The 15199-nt window shown below is 45.0% G+C and overlaps 1 protein-coding gene across 6 annotated transcripts; it reads right to left on the reverse strand.

Annotated features, from left to right (window-relative positions):
• Nucleotides 1-1693: 1693 nt before the first annotated feature.
• Nucleotides 1694-13989, reverse strand: ALG8 (ALG8 alpha-1,3-glucosyltransferase). 6 transcript variants are annotated; one of them, XM_084271476.1, is made up of 11 exons: nt 13871-13989; nt 11436-11545; nt 10441-10508; nt 9778-9904; nt 8697-8800; nt 8471-8585; nt 8060-8199; nt 7111-7250; nt 5555-5652; nt 4453-4525; nt 1694-2334 (listed from the first exon to the last, which is right to left on the reverse strand). In XM_084271476.1, the coding sequence occupies exons 1-11, from the start codon at nt 13972-13974 to the stop codon at nt 2103-2105; spliced, it is 1311 nt and encodes a 436-aa protein (XP_084127602.1). In that variant the 5' UTR covers nt 13975-13989; the 3' UTR covers nt 1694-2102. The 6 variants fall into 6 exon arrangements, with proteins under 6 accessions (XP_084127602.1, XP_084127600.1, XP_084127601.1 ...); XM_084271474.1 differs by having other exon boundaries at nt 8471-8591; XM_084271475.1 differs by having other exon boundaries at nt 1694-2376; nt 8471-8591.
• Nucleotides 13990-15199: the final 1210 nt, after the last annotated feature.

The raw sequence follows: 15199 nt of genomic DNA on the forward strand, positions 1-15199 counted from the left end.
GAGCTCTTCCCGGCGACCGACAACACTGTGAGCGTTTCTTAATGTAAAAAGTCACACTAGACCAGCTGCCACGGCAGCGCTGGCTGGTACATTTGCCTCATGGGTGGGCTCGGTCTCACAGGCCTTTTCCAACCGAGCGATTCTGTGATTAGAAAGCTGCGTTTGAGCACATTGCTGGTCTTGACTGACACAAAATGAAGCTCAAGAACTGCTGGAATTAAAATAAAATCCACTCTCCCGGTTTCAGTTCTCATTACTGGGCTCCAAACCAGACCTCAGCTTCCATAGCACAATATTCCAGGGGTGGTTACCATGGTGATTTGGCCCTGGCTGGAGGCCAGACATCCACCAAAGCCCCTCTTATCACTCCCCTTCTCAGTTGGACAGGGGAGAAAATAGATACTGCAAGGCTGAGGAGTGGAGATAAGGACAGGGAGAGATCATTCCACAGTCAGTGTCACAGGCAGAACAGGCTCAACACAGAATAAAGGAAAGAAAACTCTCTGATTTATGATACTGCCCTGCACCCCCAGTGGCACCAGAGTTGGGTGATGGGAAGTTGGACCAGATCATAAAGCACCTCCCCCCACCCCTCCTTTCTCAGCAGACTGAGCTTTAGTCAGGATTTCACTCCCTTCTTCCCCCCATTGTGGCATGGGAAAGGGCAGGGACTGAGGGAATGGGGGTTTCAGGCAGTTCCTCAAGAGTTGTTTTCCTTCTTAGCTGAGGGGGGCATTCCTCACACCCTTCCCCTGCTGCACCATGGGGTCCCACCCACAGCAGACAGTCCACAAACTTCACCACCGTGAGTTGTTTCTCACAGGGCTTCAGCTCTTCCCCAGCTGCCCCAGTGTGAGTCACTGCTGTGGGTGCAGTCACAAACCACACAATGTCTCTCAGTCTCAGACTGCTCCAGCCTGGTCTCCCACAGGGTCACAAGCCCCCCCCAGCAAACCTGCTCTGGCATGGGTCTCTCCCTCATCTGTGTGTCTGTGTCTCTCCCTGTGCTGCAAGTGCTGGCAGGGGCTTGCTCCAGCACAGGTCACAGCATTTTCTGTGTGCCTCCACCTGCTCTAGTGTGGGGCCTCTTCATGGGCTGCAGGTGGGGTCTCAGCCTTTTCCATGGGCTTTTCTAATAGTGGATGGAATGCCGTGCTTGGGAGTTAGGATGAGAGCAGTGCTGATAGCACCCTGATGTTTCTAATCGTTGCCAAGAAAAGACTTTTTCAGTTGTTCGTATTTCCCTACTAATGAGAAAGGAGGGGCGAAGCCAGGACAGGTGACCCAAACTAGCCAAAGAGAGTATTCCATGCCAATTATGTCATGCTCAGTATAAAGGGGGGCTGGTGGGAGGAGGAGCAGGCAGCTCCAGAACGCACGGGTTTTGGGGAGGGTCTGGTTTTTTGGGACAGCTCTGGGCTGCACGGCCTGAGTTGTGTGATTCAGTGAGAAACTGCATTGTGTATCATCAGTTTCATATATTTTTTGCTCTAAAGTCCTGTTATCATTGTTGTATCTATCTTTCTGCTATTCTAGTAAACTATCCTTATCCCAGCCCGTGGGGTGCTGGTTTCGTGGTTTTGGTTTTCTTCCCTTCCCTTCCCTTCCCACTTCCCCCCTCTTCCTTTTAAAACAAGCCTCTGCGTGGTGCTTGGCTCTCAGCTGGGGCAAAACCACAACAACCCAGAAGAAATGCTCAAACAAAAAATATCAAGTTTTTAATTCACATATTCCACAGGAGGCATTTACAATGCTCTCTCCTACACAGCGATGATCCCTTGTAATTTGCCACAGAGACTTGACTGAAATACAGACAGTAGTGGGAAAGCCAGCCAGGTTTTCCTTGGGACAAAAGCCTGGACCTTATTAAACATCACAGTTTACTCATGGGAAGCGGCATCTCACCTGTCCCGTTACTGTGACAGGCATTTACAATCAGAGGTATCATTGTTGGGCAGTATAGAAGTGTCTGGAAGAAAAACTCCCCTCGTGGCAATGGTACATGTAACACTGTGTTGTATCGAGAGTTGTGCATCCCTGTGACATCCCTCACAGTGCCTGACAGTCCCCTCAGACCTGGGACTGGTCCCAACGTGGCGGTTTTACTCAGCCTTCTGCCTAACAGAACTTCGTTCGGTCAAGACAGAGACGTAGAGTTTCAGCCAAGCATATGTGATGCCCAGAGCACAGTAGACAGAGGTCAGGAACAGAGGGACAAAAGGGAAGTGCTGCTTCCAGGAGGTCAGAGGAAATATCATTTCACAGAAGATTTCCAAAGGCACTAGTTGGGCGAGGTAGATTGTTTCAGGCCAGTTAAGGAGACGCCTCTCTCTCCTGCCAGAGGAATTAAAGAAAAACGTGTTAAAATGTGTTAACCTGTGTTAAAATACACGTCAGCTACAATAACTCTATTCTGGATTTGAGTTTTCTCCAGTGCCCAGCACAATGCATATCCTCCATTAGTTCACAATAAGGCTTTAAGTAACAGTTGAGAGAGTTTCAGCTGGCAAATGCACGATGGAGTACAGCTCATTTCCTTATCACATGGCATTTACACCAAGTTCCACAATGGCCTGGAATTTAGGTAGAAATCTTAGCAGCTGCTTCACCTCACATCACTCCAGCAAACAGAGACTTTCATACACACATATTTCCACATCCACAGAGTGGAAGTGTTGGATTCATCTTAATCTCTGCCCCTTTCTCCCAAGGTTTCATAGAATCATAGAATGCTTTGGGTTGGAAGGGGTCTCAGAGTCCATCTAGTTTCACCCCCTGCCATGGCAGGGACACCCTCCACTAGCACAGGGTGCCCAAAGCCCCATACAACCTGGCCTTGAACCCTGCCAGGGATCCAGGGGCAGCCCCAGCTTCTCTGGGCACCCTGTGCCAGGGCCTCCCCACCCCCAGAGTAAAGAATTTCTTCCTAACGTTTAACCTAACCCTGCCCTCTGTCAGCTTGAAGCCATCGCCCCTTGGCCTGTCCCTGCACTCCCTGGTGAGCAGCCCCTCTCCCACTTTCCTGTATGACACCTTTAAGTATTGGAAGGCCACTACAAGGTCCCCCCAGAGCCCCCTCTTCTCCAGGCTGAACAAGCCCAACTCTCTCAGCCTGGCTTCATAGAGGAGGATGCACGAGCCAACCTCTCACAACGGACACTGGTGGTAGGTAGTTTAGAGGGGAATTCATGTTCTTCTGGAAGGAATTTGGTTTGGAAAGTTAAGAACATGAAACTCACGAAAGCCAGCTCTAGACAAAAATTAAACTCCTACATTAATTAAAGGTTACACTCTGGAATAAGTGAGGAAAAAGCAGTTTGTTTGAAAAAAGGATCACCTACAAAAAGCAGGTGACTGAAGGAGCAAATACAGGTTTATAACTGTCCTGGTCTTGGCTAGGAAAGAGTTAATTTTCTTTCAGTCAAGGACTTTTCAGTTGTTCCTATCACCCTGCTAACAAGGAGGGGGGGTCGCCCAGGAAGCTGGGAGGGGACACAGCTGGGACAGGTGACCCAAACTGGCCAAAAAGGGTATTCCATGCCAACTCTGTCATGCTCAGCATAAAGAGGGGCTGGTGGGGGAATAAGCACTCAGCTCCAGGATGTATGGTTTTGGGGACAGTCCAGCTTTGGGACAGCTCTGAGCTGTACAGTTCGGTGAGAAACTGCATTGTGCATCACCAGTTTCCTGTATTTTTGCTATCAGAGTCCCATTAGTGTTATGTTTCTTTCTGCTGTTCTAGTAAACCGTCCCTCGAGGTCTGCCTTTGGGTTTTTGTCCTTTTCCCCTTCCCCTTTCCCGCTCATGCAGCTGTACGGTGCTCAGCTCCCGGCTGAGGGCAGAACCTTGACAACAGCATATCCAACATCCTTCACTACAGCTTGGCTTTGGCATGAGGACTGTGGGAAACAGAAAAGTGGAGACTACAGAAGTTGTAAGGTCAAGTACTCTTTGGTCAAGCGGGTAGGAGACTATAGGCTGCTAAAAAGACCCAGGGCAGTTTGGGTAATTAGGTGTTCTGAGAAGTGAGCGTTCACAGGAGTTACAATCTGTCCCTTCCACCCATGGAAACACTAAGTTCTGCTGCAAAAAACCCCACAGTGGTGTTTGTAACCACTAGCACAGATAAACTGTCTCTAGAACTCAAAGTAATAGTGCTCCAAGAGCAAATGAAATCCTCTCAGGCTACAGCACTGCAACTCTGTGCTTTAGCAGCACACCAGCAGGTGGGGATTTGCAGGTTCACAGTTCAGCCCTAACAAGGCTGTGCAATAATAATAATCCTAACTTAAACCTCACTGCCTCAGAAGAGAACAGAGGCAGCAGCATCTTTTGACTAGTAACACTTGAATTTGATACTTCAGCATCAGTTTTCTGTGCTGTTTGCTCCTTATGAGAACTCTGCACCCGGTGACAGAAGAAACAGGTTTTGTTTGTGGCTTTGGGAATTACCTGAATAGAGACTTCAATGAAGAGAAGCTATAAACAGTGAACAGCAGCATAAGCAGTATTTTAATTGGAAGTTCTGAAATAGAAAGAACATAAAATGATTTAAAAATTATTATAAAAGCCTTCTGCCATATGAATTATAGTATCTTTAAATCCTACTAGTCACATTTGCATTGTCTGACTTCATTATTTTCTCCAAACAGAACTACTAAATGTTTTACAGCTTAGGACACCTACAAATCAGCACAGATCATAGAATGGTCTGGGTTGGAAGGGACCCCAAGGATCATAGAATTCCAATTATCTATAAACATACTGAACATGCTACTTGTAATTACAATACAACAGCACTGCAGATCAGATTTTCTTATTAAAAAATACATCAAAGACTGAGCTGGGAAATTCAAGACATAACCTTGATGCTAAATCAGTGTTTTCTAGTTCTTGGTTGTGTGGTAGATAAAAATTAAGTAACAGAAGGCAGAGGAACTTTCTCTTTTCTCAAGGGAGCAGCTTTGTTCCAGCAAATGAGCAGCAGCATCAGACCAAAAGAGCGTGAGTGTCCAGATCTGAACTGAACTGTCCCAGAAGACTATGATGGGCTAGGTTTTAAGTGAAGCAAAAGGGGAGGAAGGAAGGAACAGCTTTTGGCCACAAAGGCAAACCTGTCCCTATACATACTGATTTAACTGATGCTGCTACAAAATTTCATAGGTTAAGGTCATTACTGATAGCATGAAGGAGTTGTCAGCTGCAAAGCAGCCTGTCAGGTTTGCTGTTTCAAAGTGCATTTATCACTTTTCCTTCATGTGATTACATTAGACAGGGGGAAGGTTCTAGAACTGTGGCAGAATGAGGGGTAACAAGTATTAACTGTGACAATGTCCCATCTCTATTTCAACTACAGCTCTTCCACAGCTTTTTAAAATCAATGCTTCCCTTCATTAGTTGGAGTGTTTGGATTAATAAAAGCAGGCTGATGTACAGCCCCTTACAACTTCCAACTCATTACAGAAATAATCCAAAGCCACTACCTGCACATCACCTCTGAAAAAGAAACCTGAAGCAGTAGGAAGAAAGCAGAGAAAGAGGAAAAACGCTTTACCTGGTGGTGTGAACAACAGTGGGAAAAGTGAGAAGTGCCCTGTGGTTGTCAGAATCAAGTAGATGCCAGCATCCTTTGCTCTCTGGACAGACAACAAGCTAAAAATGGCAAGAATTAGTTAGTCTTTTAGCAAAGAAACTTAATGTCACCAAAATACCACACAAATCACAAGAGACTGAAGAACAGGTCAAATAGTTTCATAGTACCCCAGGTCCTCCAAACAGTGGACCTGGGATGAAGTCCCCTGCTTCCAAGCCACACAGCCTCCGAGATAAAACCCAGGAGGAAAAGAATCAGACAGGAAAATCTCCCCCAGAAAACCACAGGCCCACTGAACACAGACATCAGAAAGGCCACAAGTTTTCAACAAATGGGCTTTCTCCTTTGCCAGCTGGCTGCCAATATTGCCAGCCCTACTCTTTTTCCTTCCTTTTGTTTTTCCAACATTAATTCCCTCCCTCCCACAAGGATAGCACAGAAGGTCCTCAGTTGACTCCTGAACAAGCTCCTCAGCGTTTTAAACATGAGGCACAGGACTCACCAGGGCTTGAACAGCCCAGCAGCTAAAATACTACAATATTTTTCCATTTTTCCCCTGCCACTGGTAGATCTCAAAACTTAACTATTCAAAGAAAAAGAGCTTTGTCAACTATGCTTGCCAAACTTGAGCTTCAGGTGCTTCAAGCCAGGCAAGGCAATTTGTCCTTCCACAGGACACACAACAAACAGGTCTTGGACTTTTCAAGTGCAATGGAAATCCTGCACAAATGCAGTAACAACAAGGGCGGTAGGGGGAAGACCCTGAGAAAGCAGCTTGCTTTTGTCCCCCCATGCCACACATGTGAAACCTTTCATCAAGCCTGCTCCCAAGCTGTCACTAAGATAAGGAGGCTTCACAGGAAAGCTAAATGAATTATTTTTTATAAAATAAAAATATTTCTAAGTGTGAACCCCATTTTTCAGGGTTTATGCACGGTTTGGTTTGGTTTTTAGGTTTCTTTTTTTCATTATCCTAAGAGCAATCAAGTGTCTGAGTCAAGAGAGATTTTCCTCACACCATGCACCTTAATACAACTCAGCATTCAAAGACACACTAAAGAGTGTATGCAGTGGGAAGGCCTCTCTGTCAGAGCCCAAAACCGACTGCTTACTCATCCCAACACCACACACTTCTGTTGTGGTCATCTGTAAATTACTGTGCCCCACAGTGCTGACAGGGGAACCAGTTACTACCAATAAAGCACAACCTAAAGCTTTAAATTCAGTGCAAGCTCTTATAGAGTATAAGCTGGTGTTATGATGTCACTGAAGTTACTGCTTAATGCCACACCAGTGTCCTCCATATGCTGTACTACCATCAGCACATTCTGCAGCCGCCTTTCATTGTGCCTGGAATTAGTTTACTTGAGGTGCATTAAAACTTTACAGCTTAAGGCATTCTATAAACATCAATTTTCTGAAATACACTTAAAAAACAAAGTGAAACTCTCTGAGGGTTCCTCAACACGTGGCTGCAGGCTTGGTTTGGGCAACTCCTACACAGAAAAATCACTTACCTCAAAGGCAGAATAGCGAGGAGTATCGCCTTTTCATGCACGTGCCAGCCAAACATGAAGGAACTCAACGCACAAAGAACAAGGCACTGAAGAAAGCCCCGGGGCCCTTGAGGTTTAAACCAAAGACAGAAAACAGAGGGCTAGAAACAACAGGCAAAAACAGGACTTCAGTGAAAAGTCTGGCAATCCTGAGCACAAGCCATTGTCCAAAGAGATTGTTTTCAATCTAAATCAACACGGGATGCGCCTGTGTGGCACGAGCAGTACATAGGTTGGGGGACAGTATCTACTGGGATGTATGAGCAGAGCCTTAAGGACTTCACCAGTGTTAACAGCAGAGGAAAAGCAGACTGAAAGGCTACACCCAACTCCCTCCTACAGGCACTGCAAGAACTGTTGTTGATTCCATGTCACTGAACTCTTTTTATCATGAACGTGTTGAAGCAAATATTTCTAGTTAAAGGCTCGTCGTTTGTTAGAGCAAAAGAGACTGTATCCAGGTAATTACTTACTGAACCTTTAATTATCTGCTTGCCACGGGAAGAACACCATGCTTACCTGTAGCTCATGCTGTTAGGAACACTGTAAGCTGCCCAAACAGTTCCTCCATATCTCTACTCACACCTAGTTCAACTACTTTTTAATCACAACAGGTTACTTCTAGCTCAGCATGCAGCGTGGTTTTGTTCCAAGATTGGATCATCTTAACTGTTCTAGAGCTGACACAGGCCCTAATTTTAAGCCACACTTGAAAAACTAAGTCATATTGTGCATCAAAGACGTATCAGCTCCACTTTTATCAAAACAATTAGTAGGATAAATTATATTTTTGTTTTTAAAGCAAACCTATACATTGTCATGGTATTAAAATTCATGTGAAGTGTGTACCAATCAAAATCTACAGGGGACAAACCACATCAAGTTGCCAAAAAATACTACTTGCTCTTACCAATATAGATATGAAAGTACAGATTAATGTTGCCAGGGGAGTCACAGAAGGGAGAACAGTATGTTGAAATTCTTGAACCAGCCCTCCGGTCATTGAGGCTTTAGGAATTTTTGTGGGATCAAGAAAATTACACTTTAAACCTAAAAACAAAGCATAAAAAGAAAAAGAAAATGAAGTGGCTGAGCTATGTACATGGTCAAATGTTTTCTTAAGGATAGCAGAGAGGAACGATTGATTTCTGACCTACTGCTGGAATATTATTGTGGGTGGGACTATGTAGAGGATCAGGTGATTTAAGGCACTCTGAAAATGCATTTTCTACTCCCTGCATTTCAAACAGGGAAGGAAGATTAAAATCCAGAGAGATCCACCTGTGTTTAGGCCCCATATAGCAAGGTTAGCATACTGTACCGAAAAGGGTTAGTGCTTTATCCATGGCATTATACAAAGCCCAGAAATTTGGGGCCCAGTAAGCATGGCAGAGGCCTCGCTTGAAAGGAAAAAGTCGTGATATGACTTGAGGCAGCTGTCCCTGCAAAGAAGAGGGGAGAAGTCAGTTCTTTAGATGAGACATTGCTTATAGCTGTAAAACAATTTAACAGTTTGGGGGAATAACAGGTGAAAAAGGGGTTGTTACCAATACTATGAAGGGGCCCAATGAAAGAGCCGAAACAAGACAGACAATCAATCCCAGGAGAGTTACGTGAAGCAAACTGAAACTTCTCCACTTCAGGGATCCATCTAAAAGAACCAAAGAGATTATGCAAAGTCATTGTTTCAAGAGGTGAGGGAGACAAAGCATTCCACACCATCAGGGAATCACTAGCACCTATCCAAAAGAAACATACAGCCTTTTATGTCAACATACTCAGTTGCTTCCTTCATCAGTTAGTTGGCACTGTGTCCAGCTTTGGATACTGAAGGACTTGGACCTGTTGGAGCATGTCCAGAGGAGGCCACAAAAATGACCCAAGGGCTGGAGTACCTCTGCTGTGAAGCCAGGCTGAGAGAATTGGGCTTGTTCAGCCTGGAGAAGAGAAGGCTCTCAGGGGACCTTATAGCGGCCTTCCAGTGCCTGAAAGGTGCCTGTAGGAAGCTGGGGAAGAACTGTTCCCAGGGGCATGGAGCAATAGGATGAGGAGTGATGGGTTAAACTGGAAAAGGGGAGATTTAGGTTGGGTATTAGGAAAAAGTTCTTCCCTCTGAGGGTGGTAAGATCCCTGGCACAGGTTGCCCAGAGAGGTGGTGGAGGCCCCATCCCTGGAGACATTCAAGGTCAGGCTTGATGGGGCTCTGAGTGACCTGATCTAGTGAAGGTGTCCCTGCTCACTACAGGGGGTGGGACTAGATGGCCTCTAAAGGTCCCTTCCAACCTTACACATTCTGTGATTCTATGATTTACCTTTTCCACCTTGCAGCTCCTCCATTATACAAACTTAAGAGTAATTTCTCTTTCAAGAGAAGCAGTTTTTCTGTAATTGTGAGGAACACCAAACATGTTTTTCAGGGCTAAAATGTGGAGAGAATAGCTTCTGATGCTGTCTAATTGTTACATATCCAGAATAATTCTCACAGCTCCAAAATGTCATCTGCAGTTTGTTAATTTTGTTTTTTCTTAATAGAGAACACCCTAAAACTATGGTATCTGTCTTGAGTCTTCCCCAGACCTCAGTAATTAAAACCATCCCCAAAAGCAAGCGAGGAGAACCCCATCTTACCTGCGTTATTTGCAGTAAAACAGTAGGACCGCAATAAATAAATGCCATATGCTGGGGCCACATAGATGTAGATGTGCTTGAAATGCAGAAGAACAGCAAAGAGAAGAGCACCCTCCAAGTATCTTTTCTAGAGAAAAATACCCAAAAATTAAGCTTTTCTACTTGTTCTGCCACTGCATTAACTTTTCAGAGTCTACTGTAGTACTCCTATGGTGACAGGACTTTGAACACTAATAAATAAGTATTTACTTCACACTACACACTCAGTAGTGTTATGCACAACTGGTATGGAGAAGGAAGATATACTGGCAAAGGGGTTTTGGAAGACTGGAATAGTTCTCCCTTCCTCACAGCTTCAGAAATAAGTTTTCCAAGGACTGGTGACTTAGAAAAAGATGAAATGGCACGAAGCCCTGTCCCACTGCTCAGGTGTAAGACAGAATTTTACATCTTGCAACTTCTCACAGAGAACTGCAATGCTGCAGCATCTGCAAGCAACTGAAGTGACTTTCCAGTCCTACTCTTGCCCCCTCATACTCCATGAATAATTACACAACCAGCTCAACATGCATCTCAATCACTTCATTGGGCTACTCATTCTGAAAGTAATTAATGCACCTAAATACATATGGCAATAACAGGAAAGAGCCACTCAAAACTTACCTGACATAGTCGGGCAACGGAAAGGAGCATCAGCCCAAACAGAAAGCCATTGTACTGAAAGTGAATGTCTGAACTTGAGTCAAGAAAGGAACAAAGCAAGCTTTTCTTATCAGTTTTCTGGGGAAGGCTCAAGCTTATAAAGATAATTTCAAATTAAAAATGGAACTTAGATCAAAAAAGTAACCTTAAATTAACTCTGCAAAGATGTGAAGTCATTTTATCACCACACCTGTAATGCCAGACACAAAATCTACTAACACTACTATGTTACATTGATGAAGCAGAGCACAACAATCTGACCACGTATGTATTGTGCAGCTTCCATGATATAAATCAGAACAAATAAAGATTAACTCTCTGCTTTTTTAAATTGTCAGTATTAGTTTCTGCTTTGCATTAGTTAACGGATGAAGATGGCAGCCCTCACCTATCACCTGTATGCAGACAGCTTAGAGAAGGACTGAGACAGCCAAAACTAGTCCTTGCTATAAAAGAATTCCTGTTGTTTTCCCCTCTGTTCCCTCCTGAATTAGTCCAGTGCAGATCACATCAAGACTGGTAACAATTGGTCTTTCCAGAGGTGTTTTTACATCTTCTTTGAAAACACAAACAAAGAATGTGCTAATTCTCATGTAGCATTAACTAACAGAAAGCACCTGTAAGGTTTTCCTTGCCCTGGGACAAACTCAGAACCACACCCAGAGAAGAGGCTCTCTGCTAACACTTCTGGAAGCAGGCAGAAGAGGAGCAGCCAGCATGAACAGGCATGTTGCTGCCAGACTTGTCCTCCTGCAGTGCTGGCAAACCAGACCAGAAAAAAGAAAACAATTTCTATTTTGCCAAAGAATAATTATAGAATAATACTAATGAAAACTAACCCCCAAAACACAAATAGCAGTGTTATTTGTGCTGGTAATAACAGTAGTTATGGGTTTGTACCACACACTGTAACATTAAAAAAAACCCCATAAATAACCCGCATTTTAAAAGGATACGATCCACAATTAACAAACCAAAATTCCACAAGAGCAGAACAGAAAGAATAAATGCTGGTTTCTCCAGGATATCCTTTGCAGCTCGTTTTCCATTTACACACCTAGAGCATCTGAATAAAAGCAGAAAAAACAGTGGCTTTAATTGAAACAGCCAACAAAAACATCATTGCTTAAGAGTTGAAAAGTATGCTCAACCTGAAGAAAGCTTTTTTATTAGGATGGAAGGCAAGGGTAATATTCTTGCTAGATTCATCAGAAGACAGCATCACAGAATCACAGGGGTTGGAAGGGACCTCCAGCGAGCATCGGGTCCAACTCCCCTGCCAAAGCAGGGTCTCTAGGACAGGTCACGCAGGTTGGCACCCAGATGGGGCTGGAATATCTCCAGAGAAGGAGACTCCACACCCCCCTGGGCAGCCTGTCCCACGGCTCCCTCACCCTCACTGTGAAAAAGTTATTCCCCATATTGGTGTGGAACCTCCTGTGCTCCAACTTGAGGCCATTGCCCCTTGTCCTGTCCCCACAGACCATTGAAAAGAGGCTGGGTACGTACCCCTATGTCCCACCCTTCAGATATTTATAAACATTAATAAGGTCTCCTCTTGGCCTTCTTTTCTCAAGGCTGAACAGTGTCACAAATAAAACAGCTAAAAAGGGATTTCAGGTTTCAGTATCTGTAGGACATTTCATCCACCTGCTAAAGCAACTTAAGTCTCAGGTTCGAGTCTCACACTCGGTAACAAACCGTGAAGTTGCCATAACTGGTTTGCAATCACCTTCTCCTGATGAAAAAGGTATTACTACATCTGGAGGCAATGCAGCACGTTGTATTTAAGGGCCTCAGTTCAGCATTAACCTCTTCCTGACTCCCCCTGCCAATGTCATGAGCTATTCTGGTTGATTACAAATATCTTAGTACATCTCAGTGCGTTAGATCACATTAGATCACATCAGAATGTTAGATCACATTAGAAAGCTGTGGATGATCTGTATTGCAGTACTATTGGTAGAGCCATTTTAAGAAAGCCAGGGCCATGAAGATGATTAGAGGACTGGAGCACCTCCCCTACAAAGAGAGGCTGGGGGAGCTGGGCTTGTTCAGCCTGGAGAAGAGAAGGCTGCGGGGGGACCTCATTGCAGCCTTCCAGTACCTGAAGGGAGCAGATAAACAGGAGGGAATCAACTCTCTAAAAGGGCAGACACTGGCAGAACAAGGGGGATGGAGTGAAGCTGAAGGAGGGAAGGTTTAGGTGAGATATTAGGGGGAAATTTTTTACAGAGAGTGGTGAGGTGCTGGAACAGGCTGCCCAGAGAGGTGGTGGATGCCCCATCCTTGAGCACATTCAAGGCCAGGTTTAATGGGGCCTTGGGCAACTTGTGTAGAGGTTGGTGGCCCTGCCTGTGGCAGGGGGGTTGGAGCTCTGTGATCCTTGCAGCCTTGTGTCTAGGTCTGGGCTCCCCAGTTCAAGAAAGACAGGGAACTACTGGAAAGAGTCCAGTGGAGTGCTACAACAGTGATGAGGGAACTGGAGCATCTCTCATATGAGGAAAGGCTGAGAGAGCTGGGTCTGATTGGTCTGGAGACAAGAAGACTGAGAGGGGATCTGATTAATACTTATAAATGCCTAAAGGGTGGGTGTCAAGAAGAAGGGGCCAGGTTCTTCTCAGTGACAGGACAGGGGGCAGTGGGCACTAACTGGGACACAGGAAGTTCCATCTCAGTAAGAGATGGGTGCCCAAGCCCTGGGACAGTCTGCTCAGAGATGTTGTGGAGTCTTCTTCTCTGGAGATGTTCAAGATGTGCCTGTACACGATCCTGTGCAATGTGCTCAAGGTGATCCTGCTCTGGCCGGGGGGTTGGACAGTTGATCTCAAGTTCCCTTCCAACCCCTAACATTCTGTGAATTCTTCACAAAGTCAGGGCACAGTGAAAATGTATAACCTTAATATTGTTAAATTAGACTAGGAATAATCAGTTTATCATCAAGAATACCAAAACCACTGGAGTGACTTTGCATATTTAACAAACAAGGACATTTTGTCACAAGTTTCCCTTATGCTTCTACTCTAGAAGAGCAGAGTACCACTAAGAGTATCAGGAAGCAACAGCTGGGTGCACCCAAGCTGCCCTGCAACTCCTACAAAATTAACCCAGCGATAGAAACAAAGTATCTGGAACACTAAACAGCAGCTGTGGTCAGAATGTGCACAAATCTGATACCATATACAGCAACAGCATTTCCCAGGACAACAAAAAGCTGTCTTGGGGTTTAGCAGCATGTTCCAAATTTCTCCTCGAATAGGCTGCAGCAGCTTTGATATTTCCATGCATTTAACAAGCTTATCTGCACAAATAATTATCTGTTGTTACTGCAGAGAAAGTCCATATATTAAAGACTAGCAGTTGTCCCTAAAATCAGAACAGGAAGACTTACTCACGAACTGCATATATGAAAAGGATATCTGTGAAGATGACAGAAAATCTTTGGAAGAAGATGGTGGCGCGACTGGTGTAATTCAGATTTTCAATAACCAACATCTTGGGGTCAAAGTACTTGGCAACGTGTGAAAGTGCACACTCAAACCAAGCGAAAAACGGGGGATAATCCAGGGTCCATTCTGAAGTTGCCTAGAGACAAAATGAGATTCAAGAATTTAACACAATCCATGCTGTTAACAGCCCTTCAGGTACAGTCCATCACAGAAATCAGCTGATGTGTTTCATCTCAGTAGCCTCTGATTAAAGGACATCACAATAGAGGAGATGGCTGCATGGTGCTGAATGCGGTTTGAGCTGTTCTTCTGCAAGACTAGCAGAGGGATGGGGTGTCTCCTGACTAAACTGAAAGAGATTAAACAGCCTTTTGTGAATCTGCACCTAACCAATATGTAACTCTCTCCTCTATGTATGAACTTATAGTAACAGGGCCAATAGTAAAATACAGAATCACAAGGTTGGAAAATACCTTGAAGATCATCAAGTCCAACCATTCCTGTCCTGTGCTAAACCATATCCCTAAGTACCTGATCTACCCACACATCCAGGGATGGTGACTCAACCACATCCCCGGGCAGCCTGTTCCACAGCCCCACAACTCTTTCGGGGAAGAACTTTTCCCTCACATTGATCTGACCCTGCCCTGGTGCAGCTTGAGCCCATTTCCCCTTGTCCCAGCTCCTGTCCCCTGGCTGAAGAGACCCACCTCTCTGCACCCTCCCTTCAGGTAGTTGTATGCAGTGAGAAGGTCTCCCCTCAGCCTCCTCCTCTCCAGTCTGAACACCCCCAGCTCCCTCAGCTGCTCCTCGTAGGTTTTGCCCTCAAGCCCCTTCCCCAGCCTGTTTGCCCTTCTCTGGACTCACTCCAGGACCGTGATGTCCTTCTTGTAGTGAGGAGCCCAGAACTGGACACAGCACTCGAGGTGCAGCCTCACCAATGCCCAGTACAGGGGCACAATCCCCTCCCCAGACCTACTGGCCACACTATTTCTGATACAAGCCAGGATGCCATTGGTCTTCTTGGTCACCTGGGCACACTGACAGCAAGCCAGTCTCCCTCAAGCCTGTAACACTGCATGGGGTTGGTATCTAAGATAGCTCACAGTGAGTATTTGTCTACACTTGAGGAATTGGCAGCACAACCAGCCTCATTACAGTCTCCAAATTATTTTTACTCATCAGTTAACAACTCCTAACTCTAGAAAAACTTTGTCAAGATCAAACAGTATTATTTGATCTTTTCCCACAAGAACAGTTATTATGCCTAA

This window comes from Gallinula chloropus, assembly GCF_964237585.1.
Source record: "Gallinula chloropus genome assembly, chromosome: 1".
Classification (NCBI taxonomy): domain Eukaryota; kingdom Metazoa; phylum Chordata; class Aves; order Gruiformes; family Rallidae; genus Gallinula; species Gallinula chloropus.